Source organism: Prionailurus viverrinus, chromosome A1 (assembly GCF_022837055.1).
Source record: "Prionailurus viverrinus isolate Anna chromosome A1, UM_Priviv_1.0, whole genome shotgun sequence".
Taxonomy (NCBI): domain Eukaryota; kingdom Metazoa; phylum Chordata; class Mammalia; order Carnivora; family Felidae; genus Prionailurus; species Prionailurus viverrinus.
The window spans coordinates 143,905,683-143,924,091 of NC_062561.1; the positions used below are offsets into that span (position 1 = coordinate 143,905,683).

The 18,409-nt window shown below is 38.1% G+C and overlaps 1 protein-coding gene and 1 pseudogene across 1 annotated transcript in view; one reads left to right on the top strand and one right to left on the bottom strand.

Moving 5' to 3' along the window:
- The window catches only part of JMY (junction mediating and regulatory protein, p53 cofactor), a 104,331-nt gene that overhangs the window by 23,758 nt on the left and 62,164 nt on the right, over positions 1–18,409 (top strand). Inside the window, exon 2 of the mRNA XM_047849804.1 lies at positions 15,810–15,983. Coding sequence (XP_047705760.1) covers positions 15,810–15,983 — 174 coding nt within the window. The remainder of the gene's footprint in view (positions 1–15,809; positions 15,984–18,409) is intronic.
- LOC125172395 (proteasome maturation protein-like) lies at positions 1,158–2,370 on the bottom strand (annotated as a pseudogene).

Consider the following 18,409-nt stretch of genomic DNA (forward strand, 5'->3'; position numbering starts at 1 on the left):
TGCTCTTATGCAGCTTCCTTATGTCTCTCAGCCTTCAAAGAATTAAAAAGAGTTCGGGCTTTGTCTGGATTTAGGCTTTGGCTTAAGTGAATGTTGTGACTGGTTTGATCTACTCAGGCCACTAAAAGTTTTCTGTATATCAGTAAGGCTATTTTGCTTATCATTGGTGTGTTCACTTGAATAGTGCTTTTAATTTCCTTTATTAAGTCTTTCTTTACATTCACAAGTTGGCTAACTCTGAGAGGTCACTCTTGGTGTTCATCATGCCTTCTTGATTAAGCTTAATCATTTCTCGCATTTGATTTAAAGTGAGAGACATGTGACTGTGTTCATTTGAACACCCTGAAGCCATTGTAGGGCTATTAATTAGGCTAATTTCTGTATTGATGTGTCTCGGAATAGGGAGGCCTGAGGAGAGGCAGAAAGTTGGGAGAGCACTCAGAACATACAACATTTATCAGTTCAGTTCACCATCTTGTGTGGGTGTGGTTCATGGTGCCCCCAAACAATTACAGTAACAACATCCAAAAGTGCTGATCACAGATCACCTAACAAAGATAATAATAATGAAAAACCTTGAAATAATGTGAAAATTACCAAAATATGACCGACATGAAGTACATGCTGTTGTAAAAATGGCACTGATAGACTTGAATGATACAGGAGTGCCACAAACCTTGAATTTGTTAAAAGCAAAAATACCTGAAGTATAGTGAAGGGAAGCACAATAAATAAAAGAGGTATGCCTATAGTGCTAATTGATCTAATAGTAAATGAGAGGGAAAATTTTTGATTAAAGAAAATTTAGGGGCGTGGGGGTGGCTCACTTGGTTGAGTGTCCGATTTCGGCTTTGGTCATGATACCCTGTTTGTGGGTTTGAGCCCCATGTCAGGCCATGTGGTGACAGCTCAGAGTCTAGAGCCTGCTTCAGATTCTGTGTCTCCTTCTCTCTCTGCCCCTCCCCTGCTCATGATCTGTCTCTCAAAAAATAAAATAAAACCTTAAAAAAAAAATAGATCTGCCATTGTCTGTATAACTACAGAGACTTTTAACCTCATGTTATTGTTCATTTTTTCTTGTGTCTCTGTTTTAATGTTGTGTACGTGAACACAAGATGCTGCCCCTCTATTTTCATGAATGGCACAATAGACGACAGTTAACCAAGTTTACATTCCATCATCAAGTGTGATTCTCCCATTAGTTCACTATTATTTATTTATTTATTTATATTATTTTTAAAATTTTACATCCAAATTAGTTAGCATATAGTGCAACAATGGTTTCAGGAGTAGATTCCTTAATGCCCCTTACCCATTTAGCCCATGCCCCCTCCCACACCCTCTCCAGTAACCCTGTGTTCTCCATATTTATGAGTCTCTTATACTTTGTCCCCCTCCCTGTTTTTATATTACTTTTGCTTCCCTTCCCTTAGGTTCATCTGTTTTGTCTCTTAAAGTCCTCATATGAGTGAAGTCATATGTTATTTGTCTTTCTCTGACCAATTGCACTTAGCATAATGTCCTCCAGTTCCATCCACGTAGTTGCAAATGGCAAGATTTCATTCTTTTTGATTGCCAAGTACTACTCCATTGTGTGTGTGTGTGTGTGTGTGTGTGTGTGTGTGTGTGTGTATGTGTGTGTGTATATATATATATATATATATATATATATATATATATGTATACACACCATATCTTTTTTATCCATTCATCCATCGATGGACATTTAGGCTTTTTCCATACTTCGGCTATTGTTGATAGTGCTGCTATAAAAATGGGGGTGCATGTGTCCCTTCTAAACAGCACACCTGTATCCCTTGGATAAATGCCTAGTAGTGCAATTGGTGGGTCATAGGGTAGTTCTCTTTTTAGTTTTTTGAGGAACCTCCATACTGTTTTCCAGAGTGGCTGCACCAGTTTGCATTGCCACCAACAATGCAAAAGAGATCCTCTTTCTCCACATCCTCGCCAACATCTGTTGTTGCCTGAGTTGTTAATGTTAGCCATTAGTTAGCTTTCTAATGGGTCATTAATATCTTCAAATCCAGTAGTCTCATCATTAGCCCTCAAAATCGTCAGTGAAAGGTTTGATCTTAAATGGAAGAGGCTGAATCCACTATCCTGCCTTGAATTCCATTTGTAATTATGGTGGAGTAAATAGATCCTGCATGTTTCTGAGTTTGGGAAATTCATTTTATCTTGGTTGAACTGGAGATTTTATTCTGGTAATTCAAGAGGATAACTGGGCAAAAGTTTGTTTTTCTCACAAGGAGGATCTTTTTGAAGAAGATCATGACTTTCAGAAGGTCCACTTGTGGAAAGTTGAGTTACTGGAATACTCTTTAGCTGAGATCTAAATTCCTCTGGCATTCACCTTCAACTTGCTCTGTGAACAGCCTCTCAGCCTTGTTACCATCAGCCGGCCCTGCCACTCACTTATGCTTCTGCCTCATGTTGTTAATATGGGCATATTAAGGTGTTACGGAAGCAGAGTTTCTCAAACTTTGGTGTGCAGCTCAACACGTGACAATCTTAACTAAAATGCAGATTCTGATTCTGTGGATCTGGAGTAGCCCCTGGGGTTCTGTATTCCTAAAAAGTTTGCACATGATGCTGGTGTTGCTAGTCACAGAGCATATTTTGAGTACCAAGGTACTAAATGACCATCATTTAAATATAGTTATTTAGCTAAGTTGAACTCTGCCAACTAAAAATTAAAGAGGGCAAATTGACCACAGACAACATTCTTTATTCCTATTCCATAGATGGTTTCACTGCTCATTGGAATGTGCTGCATTTACAGACTCAGTGTGATGCTCTTTTCCCTAGTGTGTACCTTGTAGGTAGACTTCAGGGAACATAACAGTTGGTTACCTCATTCATCCTACCCAGAATTCTCATCTGAAATGCTTTTATTCACATGATTTCTCAAGTCTGGGCTGCTCTCCTTCACCTACCCAGCACTTCCCATCCTTCAAGACCTAGTTCAAATCCTAGCTTTAGAACACCTTTTCCAACTGCTCTAGCCTCCTCTATCTAATCCATCTTTTCTCTAAAATTTTACTGTCTTTAATAATCAGTATTTTACTTTTATATCTGTTGCTTTGCTTCCCTATTTAGATTTTAGACTTAAAAAAAATTTTTTTAATGTTTATTTTTGAGAGAGACAGCACGAGCAGGGGAGGGGCACAAAGAGAGACACAATCCTTGGCAGGCTTCAGGCTCTGAGCTGTCAGCACAGAGTCCAATGCCGGGCTTGAACCCATGAACTGTGAGATGATGACCTGAGCCAAAGTTGGACGCTCAACCGACTGAGCCATTCAGGCGCTCCTAGATTTTAGACCTCTTAAAGATAGTTTATCTTGGATGTTGTACATCCCCTATATGACCTCTCCTCTTGCATATCTAAAACAATTTGGGTATAGTGTCTCTGAATCTGTTAATCATTGCCTCTAAAAACTTGTCTCTCTTCCTTTGTTTGTCTCAATTAGTGTCAGAAGCCTAGTAGTCTTTGCCCAAGTACTGTTGATTTTTATTTCCAAAGCATTTCTTGAATCTTGTTTTTCTCTACCCCAAAATGTAAGCTTCCACCAACTTTCATGGACTCATCTAGGAGCCTGTGAACTGATCCCTCTGCATGCACACTGGTGCCCCCTTCCAATATTTTCTCATTGTCGTTGTATAACTCAAGGCTAGCCAGGTCTGTTAGTGTCTCCAGAATTCTTCCATTGTGTTCTCCCTTTCTATTCTCCAGTTTGTTAACCATGTGTTATGGTCTGCATAGACGTTCCTCTCTGTCTTTCTGACCCATCTTCCCTTCCCACTTTGTCTAGTTTGTCTTTTCATCATTCAGAGCACAGATAAGGTTCTTTTACCTGGGAAAGTATTCCCTGATATTTTCTTGTAACCAGAGAGGTCTTGAGAGGGAAAAATAAAACAAAAAACCTTTAATGATAGCTCTTCGCTTTCAGCATAAAGCAAGATCCCACTTGGCCTGGCTTCTTTCCACATCTTTAAATCATTTATATATTATCAGTTTAATTTTTTTAATGTTTGTTTACTTTTGAGGTGGGGAGGGGCAGAGAGAGAGGGAGATACAGAATCTGAAACAAGTTCCAGGCTGACTGTCAGCACAAAGCCTGACGCGGGGCTCAAACTTGGGAACCACAGATCATGACCTGAGCCAAAATTGAATGCTTAAGTTACTCAGCCACCTAGGTGCCCCATATATGTTACCGGTTTAGTCACTGATATCTGAGTTGATTCTTTTTGTTCTAGTTGACTTATATTAAAACAAACTAACAAAACCAAACAAGTAAAAACTACTTGTTAACAAAGCAGAAAAAGACATTGATCTGATCACCTTATGAAATAATAGGACTTAGCAGAGATGAAAATCAGTGTTAATACGTTATTATGAATTTATTTTTAAATCTTTTTTTTTGTTTTACTTTTTTTTTTTTTAATTTTTTTTTTCAACTTTTATTTATTTTTGGGACAGAGAGAGAGCATGAACAGGGGAGGGGCAGAGAGAGAGGGAGACACAGAATCGGAAACAGGCTCCAGGCTCTGAGCCATCAGCCCAGAGCCTGACGCGGGGCTCGAACTCACAGACCACGAGATCGTGACCTGGCTGAAGTCGGACGCTTAACCGACTGCGCCACCCAGGCGCCCCTGTTGTTGTTTGACTTTAAAAATAAGCACACATACGGTGAAATACAAAATTATCTTTAGGGGTATTTTCGTGGCTCAGTTGGTTGAGTATCCAACTTGATTTTGGCTTTCTGTCTCTTAAAAAAAAAAAAGGTTTGTATCAGTTAAAAATTAATAGGCTTTGCTTTATATCAATTTTAAGTTTACTGAAAAATTGAGCAGAAAATAGAGTTCTCATTTATTCCCCTCCTGTCCACAGTCTCCCCTGTTATTAAAGTGCATAGTTTACATTGGAGTTCATTCTTTGTGTTATGCAATTCTGGTAAGTGCAGAATGTCTGTATCTACCATTACAATATTATACAGAAAGAACAGTTTCGCTGCTCTGAAAATACCATGTTTCCCTTATTCATTCATTGGGGTGTGCTACATCTCCAACTCCTGGCAACTAGTGATTATTATTATTATTATTTTTTTTTTTTTTACTGTCTCCATGTTTTGCTTTTTCCAGAATGTCATGTAATTGGAATCAGACAATATGTAGCCTTTTCAGATTGACTTCTTGTCACTTACCAGTATGTATCTAAGGTTCCTCCCTGTCTTTGTAGTTTGACAGCTCATTTTTTTAAATTGTTGAATGAGTATTCCAGTATATGGATGTATCGCAGTTTATCCATTTACTTATTGGAAGATATCTCTTGCTTCCAAGTTTCCATTTATGAATAAAGCTCCTATAATACTTATGTGCAGGTTTTGTTTGGATTTAGGTTTTCATCTCATTTTGGTAAATATCAAGGAGCAGGATTGCTGGATTATATGGTGAGAATATATTTAGTTTTCTAAGAAAGAAATACCATGCTATCACTTACCAAAGGAAAGCTAAAGTAGCTATATTAATGTGAAGTAGGTATATTAATTTGAGATAAAGCAGACTTTGGAGCAAGGAAAATTATGAAGGATCAAGAGAATTACATAATAATGAAAGGGTTAATTCTCTAAGAAGATCTAATAATCCTTGATGTGCACATGCCTAAAAACAGATGATAAGAATACACCACCAGCAGTGAGTGGGAATTCTGATTGCTCCACCTCCTTGCCATTATTTGGTGTTGTCAGATCTGTAGTGGCATCTCACTGGTCTAATTTGTAGATCCCAAATGATAGTATGATATTGAACATCTCCTCTGCTTACCTGACATCTGTATATCTTATTTGATGAGATATCTTCAGATCTTTATTTTTTAAAGATTTTTTTATTTTTTAATTTGGAAATTCTTTTTTAGTTTATTTATTTTGAGAGAGAGACAATGTGAGTAGAGGAGGGCAGAGAGAGGGAGACAGAGAATCCCCAGCAGGTTCTGTAGTGTCAGCACAGAGCCCAAAATGGGTCTTGAACCCACAAACTGTGAGATCATGACCTGAGCTGAAACCAAGAGTCAGACACTTAACCACCTCAGCCGCCCAGGTGCCCTGAGATGTTTTCAGATCTTTTGCTCATTTTTAAATTGGGTTGCCTTTTTTTTTTTTTTTTAGTTTGGGATATGACCTTTATTGAGCTTATCCACTGGAGTGGAAATAATGTCTGTACAAAACCAAATGTTTGTTACTATAACTTCTGCATCACAATTAAAATTCAAACAGTTTTTTAAAAACAATCAACTCAATCAAAACTCACTACTTCAGAATCAGTAGCTTCTTTGAAACCCCAGTGACACTTAAATATGGATGGTTAAGACTCGAATGCAGAAATTTGGTTGGTTGGAAAGCGAATTAAACTTCCAACTTGCTCAATACAAAAAGGCAAAATGGTGTTTTCACAGAGATACAGTCCACTGGAATCACCAACACTGGACAGCTATTAAGAGTATTTAGAGTCCTGAGATAAGAATATTTAGAGTCCTGAGATAATAAGGAATCCAGGCATCCTTGAAACAGTCTTCTGTTGTCCTTTCTTCCCAATCAGAGATATGTGGATGTGTGGAATGACACCACCACCAGCAATTGTAGCTTTGATGAGAGAATTCCTCATCTCCACGAATAACAAGTTGCAAGTGATGAGGGGTAATACAGTTTACCTTCAAGTCTTTTGATGCATTTCCTGCCAATTCAGGTACCTCCTTTGTCTTGGCCTTTCCGGAATCCTTCCCAGCCTTACCATCTCAAATTCTGCTCAAGCTCAAACAAGGCAGAGAAAAGATTAGTCAGATAGCCAGGGAGATCCCACCTCCTACTTCATCGCACCACTATTCAAACTGCTGGGTTGCTTTCATAATGTTGAGTTTGGGAGGTTTTTTTTGTATATTTTGCATTAACAGTGTTTTATCAGAAATGTATTCTGCAAGCGTTTTCTCCCAGTCTGTAGCTTGTGTTTTCATTCTTTTGTATGTCTTTTGTAGAAGTTACTAGTTTTAGCAAAGTCTAGCTTAATAATTTTTTTCTTCATGGATTGTGCCTTTAGTGTTATGTCTAAAACATCGGTCAAACCCAAGGTCACCAAGATTTTCTCCTATTTTCTAGGAGTTTTATAGTTTTGCATGGTCCATTTTGCATTAATTTTTGTGCAAGGTATAAGGTTCCCCCCCCCCCCTTTTTGCATGTGCATGCCCATTTGTTTCTGTATCATTTGTTGAAAAGACTCTTCTTCATTGAATTGCCTTTGCTCCTTTGTCAAAAGTTTACTGGACTGTGGGTTTGTTTTGGACTCTGCTCTGTTGATGTGTTTTCATTACCACACTGTCTTGATTACTGTAGTTTTCTAGTGACTAATGAAGTTGTATAGTGTCAATTCTCTGACTTTGTTTTTTAATATTGGGTTGGCTGTTCTGGGTCTTTTGCCTTTCTGTATAAACTACAGAATTGGCGTATTAATGTCCGCAAAATAACTTATTGATACTTTGATTGGCGTTGCATTTAGTCTATAGATCAAGATGGAAAGAACTGACATCTTGACAACAGTAATCTTCCAATCCATATATGTGGAATATTTTTCCATTTGTCTTGATCTTTGATTTCCTTAATCAAAGTTGTGTAACTTTGCTCATACAGATCTTGTGCATTGATTGATATGTGTTTCATTTTTTTTTATTTCTAATGTAAATGATATGTGGAAGGTTTTGTGTTTTGTGGGATTTTTTGTTTTTGTTTTGTCTCGTCCTTTGGATTTTCTACACAGCAGTGTCATCCACATAAAGACAGTTGTTTCTTCCCAATCTGTATGCCTTTTATTTCTTTCCTTAATTGCATTAGCTAGGACTGCCAGTACAATGTTAAATAGGAATGATGCGCGGGGACATCCTTGCCTTGTCCCTTAAGGGAAAGCATCTAGTTTATCACAGTTAAAAATGTTAGCTCTAGGTTTTTTGTTGTTCTTTATCAAGTTAAGGAAGTTTCCCTATATTCCTAGTATGCTAGTGGTGTTTTTCATGAATGGTGTTGGGTTTTTTCCACTACTTTTCCTGCATCTATTGATGTCATATGATTTTTTTTTCTTTAGACTGTAATGTGATGGGTTACATTGATTTGTTTTTTTAAAATGTTGAACCAGTCTTGCATACCTGTAATAAATCACATTTGGTTGTAATATATAATCTTCTTATAGAGTGTTGGATATACCTCCCTAATACTTTGTTGAGGATTTTTGCATCTACATTCATAAGCGATGTTGATCTATAGTTTTCTCGTAATGTTTTGGTTGGGAGAATTTACCAGTGAACCTGTCTGGACTTGCGTGGTATTTTCTAATTTGGAAGGTTACTGATTATAAATTCAACTTCTTGAGTATGTAATAGGCCTATTCTGATTATCTGTTGTTGGGTGTGAGTTTTATTAGAGTGTATCTTGTAAGGAATTCATCCATTTCACCTAGGTTGTTGAATTTGTGGGCGTAGAGATCTTCTTAATATTCCTTTTAAAGTTCATGGCAGCAGTAGTTAGGTCCATTTTTCTAGTAACTTTTATTTTTCTTTGCTAACCTTGATAAAGGTTTATCAACTTTATTGATGTTTTCAAAGAACCAGAGTTTTTTTATTCATTGTTCTCTATTGATTTCCCCGTTTTAATTTCACTGATTTAAACTCTAAATTTTATTCTTATGTACTCTTAAAATTATAATTTGCTTTTTTGGTTTTCTAAGGTGAAGGCTTAGATTATTGGATTTAGACTTTTGTAATATATGCATTCGGTGCTATAAACTTTCCTCTAAGCACCTTTAATGCATCCCAGAATTTTTGATAAATTGTTTTCATTTAGTTAAAAATATTTTAAAATTTCTCTTGACTTTCTTTGATCCAGCTACTGTTGAAAATTATGTTCTTTGGGGCGCCTGGGTGGCTCAATTGGTTAAGCGTCCGACTACGGCTCAGGTCATGATCTCACGGTCCATGAGTTCGAGCCCCGCTAGGGCTCTGTGCTGGCAGCTCAGAGCCTGGAGCCTGCTTCGGATTCTGTGTCTCCCTCTCTCTCTGACCCTCCCCCGTTTATGCTCTGTCTCTCTGTCTCAAAAATAAATAAACATTAAAAAAAAATATGTTCTTTAATTTCCAGGTGTTTTAGGGATTTCTAGCAATATTTCTGTTAGTGATTTCTAGCTTAATTTCATTTTAGTCTGAGAGCATACTTCATGTGACTTCTTTCAAATTTGTTACGGTGTGTTTTAGGCCCAGAATGTGATCTGTCTTGGTAAATGTTCCATGTGAGCTCAAGAAGAATATGTTGGATGAAGTAGTTAATAGATGTCAATTATGTCCAGTTGATTCATGGTGCTGTTGAGTTCACCTATATCCTTACTGATTTTCTGACTCTTGGCTCTGTCCATTATTGATAAAGGGGTCTTGAAGTCTCCACGTATCATAGCCTTGTAGTTCTATCCGATCTCCTTTTTCTGATAATTTTCCTTGCTCCAAGGTCTGCTTTGTCGAAAGTAATATAACTACTGCAACTTTCTTTTGATTAGTGTTAGCATGGTATGTTTTTATCACCTTAACCTATCTGTGTGTGTATTTAAAGTGAGTTTCTTCTATACAACATATAGTTGGATCTTGTTTTTATATTCACCTGACAGTGTCTTTTAATTGGTGTATTTTAAACATCGATGTTTAAAATGATTGTTGATTCAGTTGGAGTAATAACTATCCTGTTACTATTTTCTGTTTATTGCCATGTTGTTTTTTTCTTTTATCCATCTTCCACTCTTTGAGCATTCTGGTATTAATTAAGCATCTTATATTCTGGTTTTTTATCAATTAGTATATCCTCAATTTAGCATATCTGTGATACTTTTTTAAACTTTTTTTAGTGCTTGCATTCAATTTTGGGATATACATTTGCAATACTAACCAAGCTTTCTTTCAAATAGTGCTGTTGCACTTGATATTGTAGCACAGGTTCCTGGTAACAAGGTGTTCCCAGTTCTTCCCTCCTATCCCTTTTAACATTTCTGTCGGGTTTTTTTTTTTTTTTAATTTATCTTATTAATGCATAAGATGTAATTGCTGGATATATTATGGCTACTATTTTGAGCAAACTATTATCTGTTAGTTGCCTGGAGCCTGCTTTGGATTCTGTGTGTGTGTCTCTCTCTGTCCTTCTGCTCACACTCTCTCTCTCAAAATAAATAAAAATTAAAAAAAAAAAAGAGCGTTGGATGCTTAACCAACTGAGCTACCTAGGTACCCCAAAGGTATTTTTTCATTTTATTTCCTTTTGATTCTTAGTATTTCCAACTCTCTGCTTACATTTCATATGTTCATTCTTGCATATTGTCTGCCTTTCCATTAGTTCCCTTAGAATATCAGTTATAGTTTCAATTCCCAGTCTGATAGTTCCCATATCCCTGCTATACCTGCATATGGTCTTGATGCTTGCTTTATCTCTTCAAACTGTACTTCTAATATGCCCTGTAATTTTGTTTTTCTAAATTTTTTAAATGTTTGTTAATTTTTGAGAGAGAGAGAGAGAGAGTCAGGTGAAGAGCAGAGAGATGGGGAGAGACAGAATCTGAAGCAGGCTCCACATTCTGAGCTGTTTGCACAGAGCCCGACACGGGGCTTGAACCCACAAACCATGAGATTGTGATCTGAGCCAAAGTCAGACACTTAATTGACTGAGTCACCCAGGTGCTCCTTCCCTAGTTAGTTCTTAAATAAAAACCTAAGGTATGAAATTTTTTTGGTTTTATTCTCCTTTTACATGGGAGGTCTGCTGATGCAACGGTAAGGAATTAGGGGAAGTGCTAATCACAGACTTATGAATACTTTTTAACCTGTCTGTACCCTGTGACTATTACTTTCACAAGTGCTCCTCAGTATCCCACTTCTCAACCCCCACTCCTTAGTGAGACAGGAGTTGAGCATTTCTCTTCCCTAGGTCATTTAGGGTCTGGTGAAACCCTAGTACATAAGGCTATGGTAAAATAGTTTTTCTTGAGGACAGGCCTTGTTAAGATGGAATGATCCCTGAGCATATTGCAGAATGGCCACACTACTCATTCTCTGCCAGAAACACAAGGGTTTTGGCCAGTCTTCATTTAGAATCTGGTAGAACTCAGGGAGATAAAACAAAGAAAGTGTAGGGGCACCTGGCTGGTTCAGTCAGTTAAGTATCCAACTTCAGCTCAGGTCATGATCTCCTCATTCCCAAGTTCAGCCCCCTTCTCCCCCCCCCCCCCCCCCCCATCTGAGTCTGCTTCGGGTTCTGTGTCTCTGTCTGTCTGTGCCCCTCCCCTGCTCATGCTCTGTCTCTGTCTCTCTCAAAATTAAAATAAACATTTAAAAAATTAAAGTTTATGTTTTTGTTTTTGTTTTTTTAAAGTAATCTCTACACCTAACATGGGGCTCAAATCCATAACCCTGAGATCAGGAGTCACACGCTCCTCCAATGAGTCAGCCAGATGCCTCCAAGCCTAATTTTAGTTCTTGTAGTAGTAACTTTAGTTACTGTGCTAAGTGATGCCAAGAAGGCCCAGGCAGATAAAGGGAATGAAGAAGAGGAAGGGCAAAACAGGCACAATGGAGAATGAGAGAGGGCCTGTGCTAGTCCTGGAAATTGAAGTTAGGATTTTCTTCTGCTGTCCACTACCGGTGTAACTCTGCACAGTAGTCAGTCTTTGTGGAGTGAGTAGTCTAGAAAGCTGTGTAGCCTGAGGCTCTGCAGTTGTAAATGGAATCAATTCCTTGATTGCTCTTTCTCCTTCATCATTGTTTAGATATACAACCAGTTTGATTTATATCCTCCGACTTTGCTGAATTCATGTATTGGTTCTAGCAGGTTTTGGGTGGACTCTTCTGGCTTTTCCACATCGAGTATCATGTCTTCTGCGGATGTGTGAAAGTTTGACTTCCTCCTTGATGATTTGGATGCCTTTTATTTCTTTGTGTTGCCTGATTGCTGAGACTAAGACTTCCAATACTATGTTGAATAACAGTGGCGAGTGTGGACATCCCTGTGGTGTAGCTGACCTTAGGGGAAAGTTCTGTTTTTCCCCCATTGAGGATGATACTAGTGGTGGGTCTTTTGTATATGGCTTTTATGATCTGGAGGTATGATCCTTCTATCCCTACTTTATCAGCAGTTTTTATCAAGAAAGCTTGCTGGGTTTTATCAAATGCTCACTCTCTATTGAGAGGATCATATGGTTCTTAACCTTTTTTAAAATTAATGTGGTGTGTCACATTGATGTGCAGATACCGAACCATCCCTGCATTCCAGGAATAGATCCCACTTGATCGTGGTGAATAATTCTTTTAGTGTATTATTGGATCTGTTTTGCTAGTATCTTGTTGAGAATTTTTGCATCCATGTTCATCAGTGAAGTTAGTCTGTATTTCCCCTTTTTAGTGAGGTCTTGGTCTGCATTTGAAATCAAGGTAATGCTGGCCTCGTAGAAATGAGTTTGGAAGCTTTCCTTCCATTTCTGTTTTTTGGAACAGCTTCAAAAGAATAGGTGTTAATTCCTCATTAAATTTTTGGTAGAATTCCCCTGGGAAGCCATCTGGCCCTGAACTCTTGTTTGGAGATTTACTGATTCAGTTTCTTTACTGGTTATGGGTCTGTTCAAATTTTGTTTCTTCCTGTTTGAGTTTTGGTAGTTCATATGTTTCTAGGAATTTGTCCATTTCTTCTAGATTGCCCAATTTTTTGGCATATAATTAATTGCTCATGATATTCTCTTACTATCATTTGTATTCATGCGGTGTTGTTTGTGATCTCTCCTCTTTCATTCGTGATTTTATTTATTGAGGTCCTTTCCTTTTTCTATTGGATCAAACTGGGTAGGGTTTTATCAATTTTGTCAATTCTTTCAAAGAATCAGCTCCTGGTTTCATTGATGTGTTCTACTGGTTTTTGTTTTTGTTTCTGATATTGTTGATTTCTGCTCTAATGTTTATTACTTCTCTTTCTCTGCTCGTTTTTTGGCTTTATTTGCTCTTCTTTTTCCAGTTTTTCTTATGTGTAAGGTTAGTTTGTGTATTTGAGACCTTCATTTCTTCTTTAGGAAGGCCTGGATTGCTATATACTTCCCTCTTAATGCCCACCTTTGCTGCATCCAAGAGGTTTTGGGCTGTCATGTTTTCATTTTCATTGGCTTCCATGTACTTTTTAATTTGCACTTTAATTTATTGGGTAACCCATTCATTCTTTAGTAGGATGTTCTTTAATCTTCAAGTATTCATGGTTTTTCCAAATTTTTTCTAGTGGTTAATTTCGAGTTTCACAGCGTTGTTGTCTGAAAATATGTAAGGTATGATCTCGATTTTTTTGTACTTGTTGAGGCTGATTTGTGTACCAGTATGTGATCTATTCTGGAGAATGTTCCATGTGTACTCAAAAAATGTGTATTCTGCTTTAGGATGAAATGCTCTGAATGTATCTCTTAAGTCCATCTGGTCCCATGTGTCATTCAAAGCCATTGTTTCGTTGTTGATTTTTTGCTTAGATGATATGTCCATTGTTGTAAGTGGAGTGTTGAAGTCCCCTATTGTTATTGTATTATTATCAATGAGTTTCTTTATTTTTATTTTATTAAAAACATTTTTTTTTAATGTTTGTTATTGAGAGACAAAGAGACACAGAGCGTGAGCAGGGAAGGGGGAGAGAGAAGGGGAGACACAGAATCCGGAGCAGGCTCCAGGTTCTCAGCTGTCAGCACAGAGCCCGACGGAAGGCTCGAACTCACGATCTGTAACATTATGACCCGAGCTGAAGTCAGTTGCCCAACGAACTGAGCCACCCAGGTGCCCCACAATGAGTTTCTTTATGTTTGTGATTAATTGATTTGTATATTTGGGTGCTTCGGCGTTGGGGCATAAATATTTACAATTATTAGATATTTTTGGTGGATAGGCCCCTTATGGTATAATGCCCTTCTTAATCTCTTGTTACAGTCTTTATTTAAAAATCTAGTTTGTCTGATGTAAATATGCCTATACCAGCTTTCTTTTGACAACCATTAGCATGATAGCTGGGTCTCTATGCACTTTTAATCTACAGGTCTAAAATGAGTCTCTTTTAAACAGCTTGTTTTGTTATCCATTTTGATACCCTGTGTCTTTTCAGTGGAGCATTTATTTAGTCCATTGACATTTAGGGTGAGTACTGAAAGATACGAATTTAGCACCATTGTGTTGCCTGTTGAGTTGGTGTTTCTGATGATGTTCGCTGGTGCTTTCTAGTCTTTGTTGCTTTTGGTCTTTTTTGTTTTGTCTTTTTTCGACTCAAAGCATCCCCCTTAAAATTTCTTCTAGAGCTGGTTTAGTGGTCACAAACTCCTTTAGTTTTCATTTGGGAAACTTTTGCTCTCTCTGTTTTGAATGACAGTCTTGCTGGATTAAGAATTCTTGGCTGTGTATTTTTCCGATTCAGCACGTTGAATACATCCTGCCACTCCTGTTTTTGTCCTGCCAAGTTTCTGTGGATAGGTCTGCTGTGAACCTGATCTGTCTTCTTTATAGTTTAAGGACTTTTTTTTCCCTTGCTGCTTTCATATTTCTTTCTTTGTGTATTTTGGAAATTTGACTATGATATGCCTCGTTGATTGTCATTTTTTGTTGAATCTAGTGGGAGTTCTATGTACTTCTTGGATTTTGACATCTGTGTCCTCCAGATTAGGAAAGTTTTCCGGTATAATTTGCTCACATAAAGCTTCTGCCCCTTTTTCTCTCTCTTCATCTTCTGGGACCCCTATGGTTCAGATGTTACTCCTTTTTAATGAGTCACTGAGTTCTCTAATTCTTACATTGTGCTATCAAAAGTTAATTTGGGAATGTTCCAAACTGGGAGGAGGAGCAGAGTGGCAAGGAGATTTGGGGAAATTAGTAAATAATATTGCCAGGGGTTGATAACTAACTACTGTGTATATTAGCAATGAAAAACATTTTTTTAATTTATTTTTGAGCGAGAGAGAGAGAGCAAGTGGGAGATGGACAGAAAGAGCATGAGGCAGAAGATTCCAAGCAGGCTCTGTGCTGACCGCAGAGTGTGATTCAGGGCTCAAACTCACTAACTGCAAAATCAGGAAGGACCTGAGCCAAAATTGGACGCTTAACTGACTGAGCCATCCATGTGACTCCCCCAACTCCCATTTTTTTTTTTTTTTTTCATATAAAAACAGAGAAAGCTATGACATAGGTGGGGGAAAATTTTGTAAGGATATAAGCCTAGGTGGATAGATAGTATGGAGTCCCAGGAAATACAACAGGAATAATACTGAGAGCAGTATTGAAAAGCTGATTGAGACCATGGTCTTGAGTAGTAATACATCTTGGGGCATGGAGATGAGTTACGAAAAGCTGAGAGCTTTTTTCAGAGTTTTTTCAGTTATGAAAAACTGAGAGCAGTTTGAAAAGCTGATTGAGGCCATGGTCTTGAGTAGTAACACATCTTGCGGCATGGAGATGAGTTATGAAAAGCTGAGAGCTTTTTTCAGAGTTTTTTCAGTTATGAAAAACTGAGAGCAGTTTGAAAAGCTGATTGAGGCCATGGTCTTGAGTAGTAACACATCTTGGGGCATGGAGATGAGTTATGGAAAGCATTTAGTCCCTTTCGTTCCATCTGTGTTTCAATATTCCAGGGTCGTAAGATGATAAGAGAGGGAGTTAAAAGCAAATGTTTATAGGCTATTATAATCAGATTTCTTTATAATAAAACTTTCTTGTTCCACAGCTGTTGGATAAGCACAAGAATACAGAAAGCATGGTTGAGCTTCTGGACTTGTATCAAATGGAGGATGAAGCGTATAGCAGCCTTGCAGAAGCCACAACTGAACTATATCAGTATTTACTACAGCCGTTCCGAGACATGAGAGAACTTGCCATGCTACGGAGACAGCAGATAAAGGTATTTTTTTTTTTTTTAACCTACACAGTAGCCTCCCTGTTTTATAGTCTCAGCCCGGCTGGCCATCCATCTTAATTATAAGAGGAGCTTCCCCCCCCCCCCCTTCAATATATGAAATTTATTGTCAAATTGGTTTCCATACAACACCCAGTGCTCATCCCAAAAGGTGCCCTCCTCAATACCCATCACCGACCCTCCCCTCCCTCCCACCCCCCATCAACCCTCAGTTTGTTCTCAGTTTTTAACAGTCTCTTGTGCTTTGGCTCTCTCCCACTCTAACCTTTTTTTTTTTCCTTCCCCTCCCCCATGGGTTTGTGTTAAGTTTCTCAAGATCCACATAAGAGTGAAACCATATGGTATCTGTCTTTCTCTGTATGGCTTATTTCACTTAGCATCACACTCTCCAGTTCCATATACGTTGCTACAAAAGGCCATATTTCATTCTTTCTCATTGCCACTTAGTATTCCATTGTGTATATAAACCACAATTTCTTTATCCATTCATCAGTTGATGGACATTTAGGCTCTTTCCACAATTTGGCTATTGTTGAGAGTGCTGCTATAAACATTGTGGTACAAGTGCCCCTATGCATCAGCACTCCTGTATCCCTTGGGTAAATTCCTAGCAGTGCTATTGGTGGGTCATAGGGTAGGTCTATTTTTAGATTTTTGAGGAACCTCCACACTGTTTTCCAGAGGGGCTGCCCCAGTTTGTATTCCCACCAGCAGTGCAAGAGGGTTCCCATTTCTCCACATCCTCTCCAGCATCTATAGTCTCCTGATTTGTTGATTTTGGCCACTCTGACTGGCGTGAGGTGATATCTGAGTGTGGTTTTGACTTGTATTTCCCTGATGAGGAGCGACGTTGAGCATCTTTTCATATGCCTGTTGGCCATCTGGATGTCTTCTTTAGAGAAGTGTCTATTCATGTTTTCTGCCCATTTCTTCACCAGGTTATTTGTTTTTCGGGTGTGGAGTTTGGTGAGCTCTTTATAGATTTTGGATACTAGCCCTTTGTCTGATATGTCATTTGCAAATATCTTTTCCCATTCCGTTCGTTGCCTTTTAGTTTCATTGGTTGTTTCCTTTGCTGTGCAGAAGCTTTTTATCTTCATGAGGTCCCAGTAGTTCATGTTTGCTTTTAATTCCCTTGCCTTTGGGGATGTGTCGAGTAAGAGATTGCTACGGCTGAGGTCAGAGAGGTCTTTTCCTGCTTTCTCCTCTAGGGTTTTGATGGTTTCCTGTCTCACATTCAGGTCCTTTATCCATTTTGAATTTATTTTTGTGAATGGTGTGAGAAAGTGTCTAGTTTCAACCTTCTGCATGTTGCTGTCCAGTTCTCCCAGCACCATTTGTGAAACAGACTGTCTTTTTTCCATTGGAGGTTCTTTCCTGCTTTGTCAAAGATGAGTTGGCCATACGTTTGTGGGTCTAGTTCTGGGGTTTCTATTCTATTCCATTGGTCTATGTGTCTGTTTTGGTGCCAATACCATGCTGTCTTGATGATTACAGCTTTGTAGTAGAGGCTAAAGTCTGGGATTGTGATGCCTCCTGCTTTGGTCTTCTTCTTCAAAATTACTTTGGCTATTCGGGGCCTTTTGTGGTTCCATATGAATTTTAGGATTGCTTGTTCTAGTTTCGAGAAGAATGCTGGTGCAATTTTGATTGGGATTGCATTGAATGTGTAGATAGCTTTGGGTAGTATTGACATTTTGACAATATTTATTCTTCCAATCCATGAGCAGGGAATGTCTTTCCATTTCTTTATATCTTCTTCAACTACCTTCATAAGCTTTCTATAGTTTTCAGCATACAGATCCTTTACATCTTTGGTTAGATTTATTCCTAGGTATTTTATGCTTCTTGGTGCAATTGTGAATGGGATCAGTTTCTTTATTTGTCTTTCTGTTGCTTCATTGTTAGTGTATAAGAATGCAACTGATTTCTGTACATTGATTTTGTATCCTGCAACTTTGCTGAATTCATGTATCAGTTCTAGCAGACTTTTGGTGGAGTCTATCGGATTTTCCATGTATAATATCATGTCATCCTCAAAAAGCAAAATCTTGACTTCGTCTTTGCCAATTTGGATGCCTTTGATTTCCTTTTGTTGTCTGATTGCTGATGCTAGAACTTCCAATACTATGTTAAACAACAGCGGTGAGAGTGGGCATCCCTGTCGTGTTCCTGATCTCAGGGAAAAAGCTCTCAATTTTTCCCCATTGAGGATGATGTTAGCTGTGGGCTTTTCATAAATGGCTTTTATGATGTGTAAGTATGTTCCTTCTATCCCGACTTTCTCAAGGGTTTTTATTAAGAAAGGGTGCTGGATTTTGTCGAAGGCCTTTTCTGCATCGATTGACAGGATCATATGGTTCTTCTCTTTTTTTTTATTTTTATTTATTTTTTTTTTAACGTTTATTTAT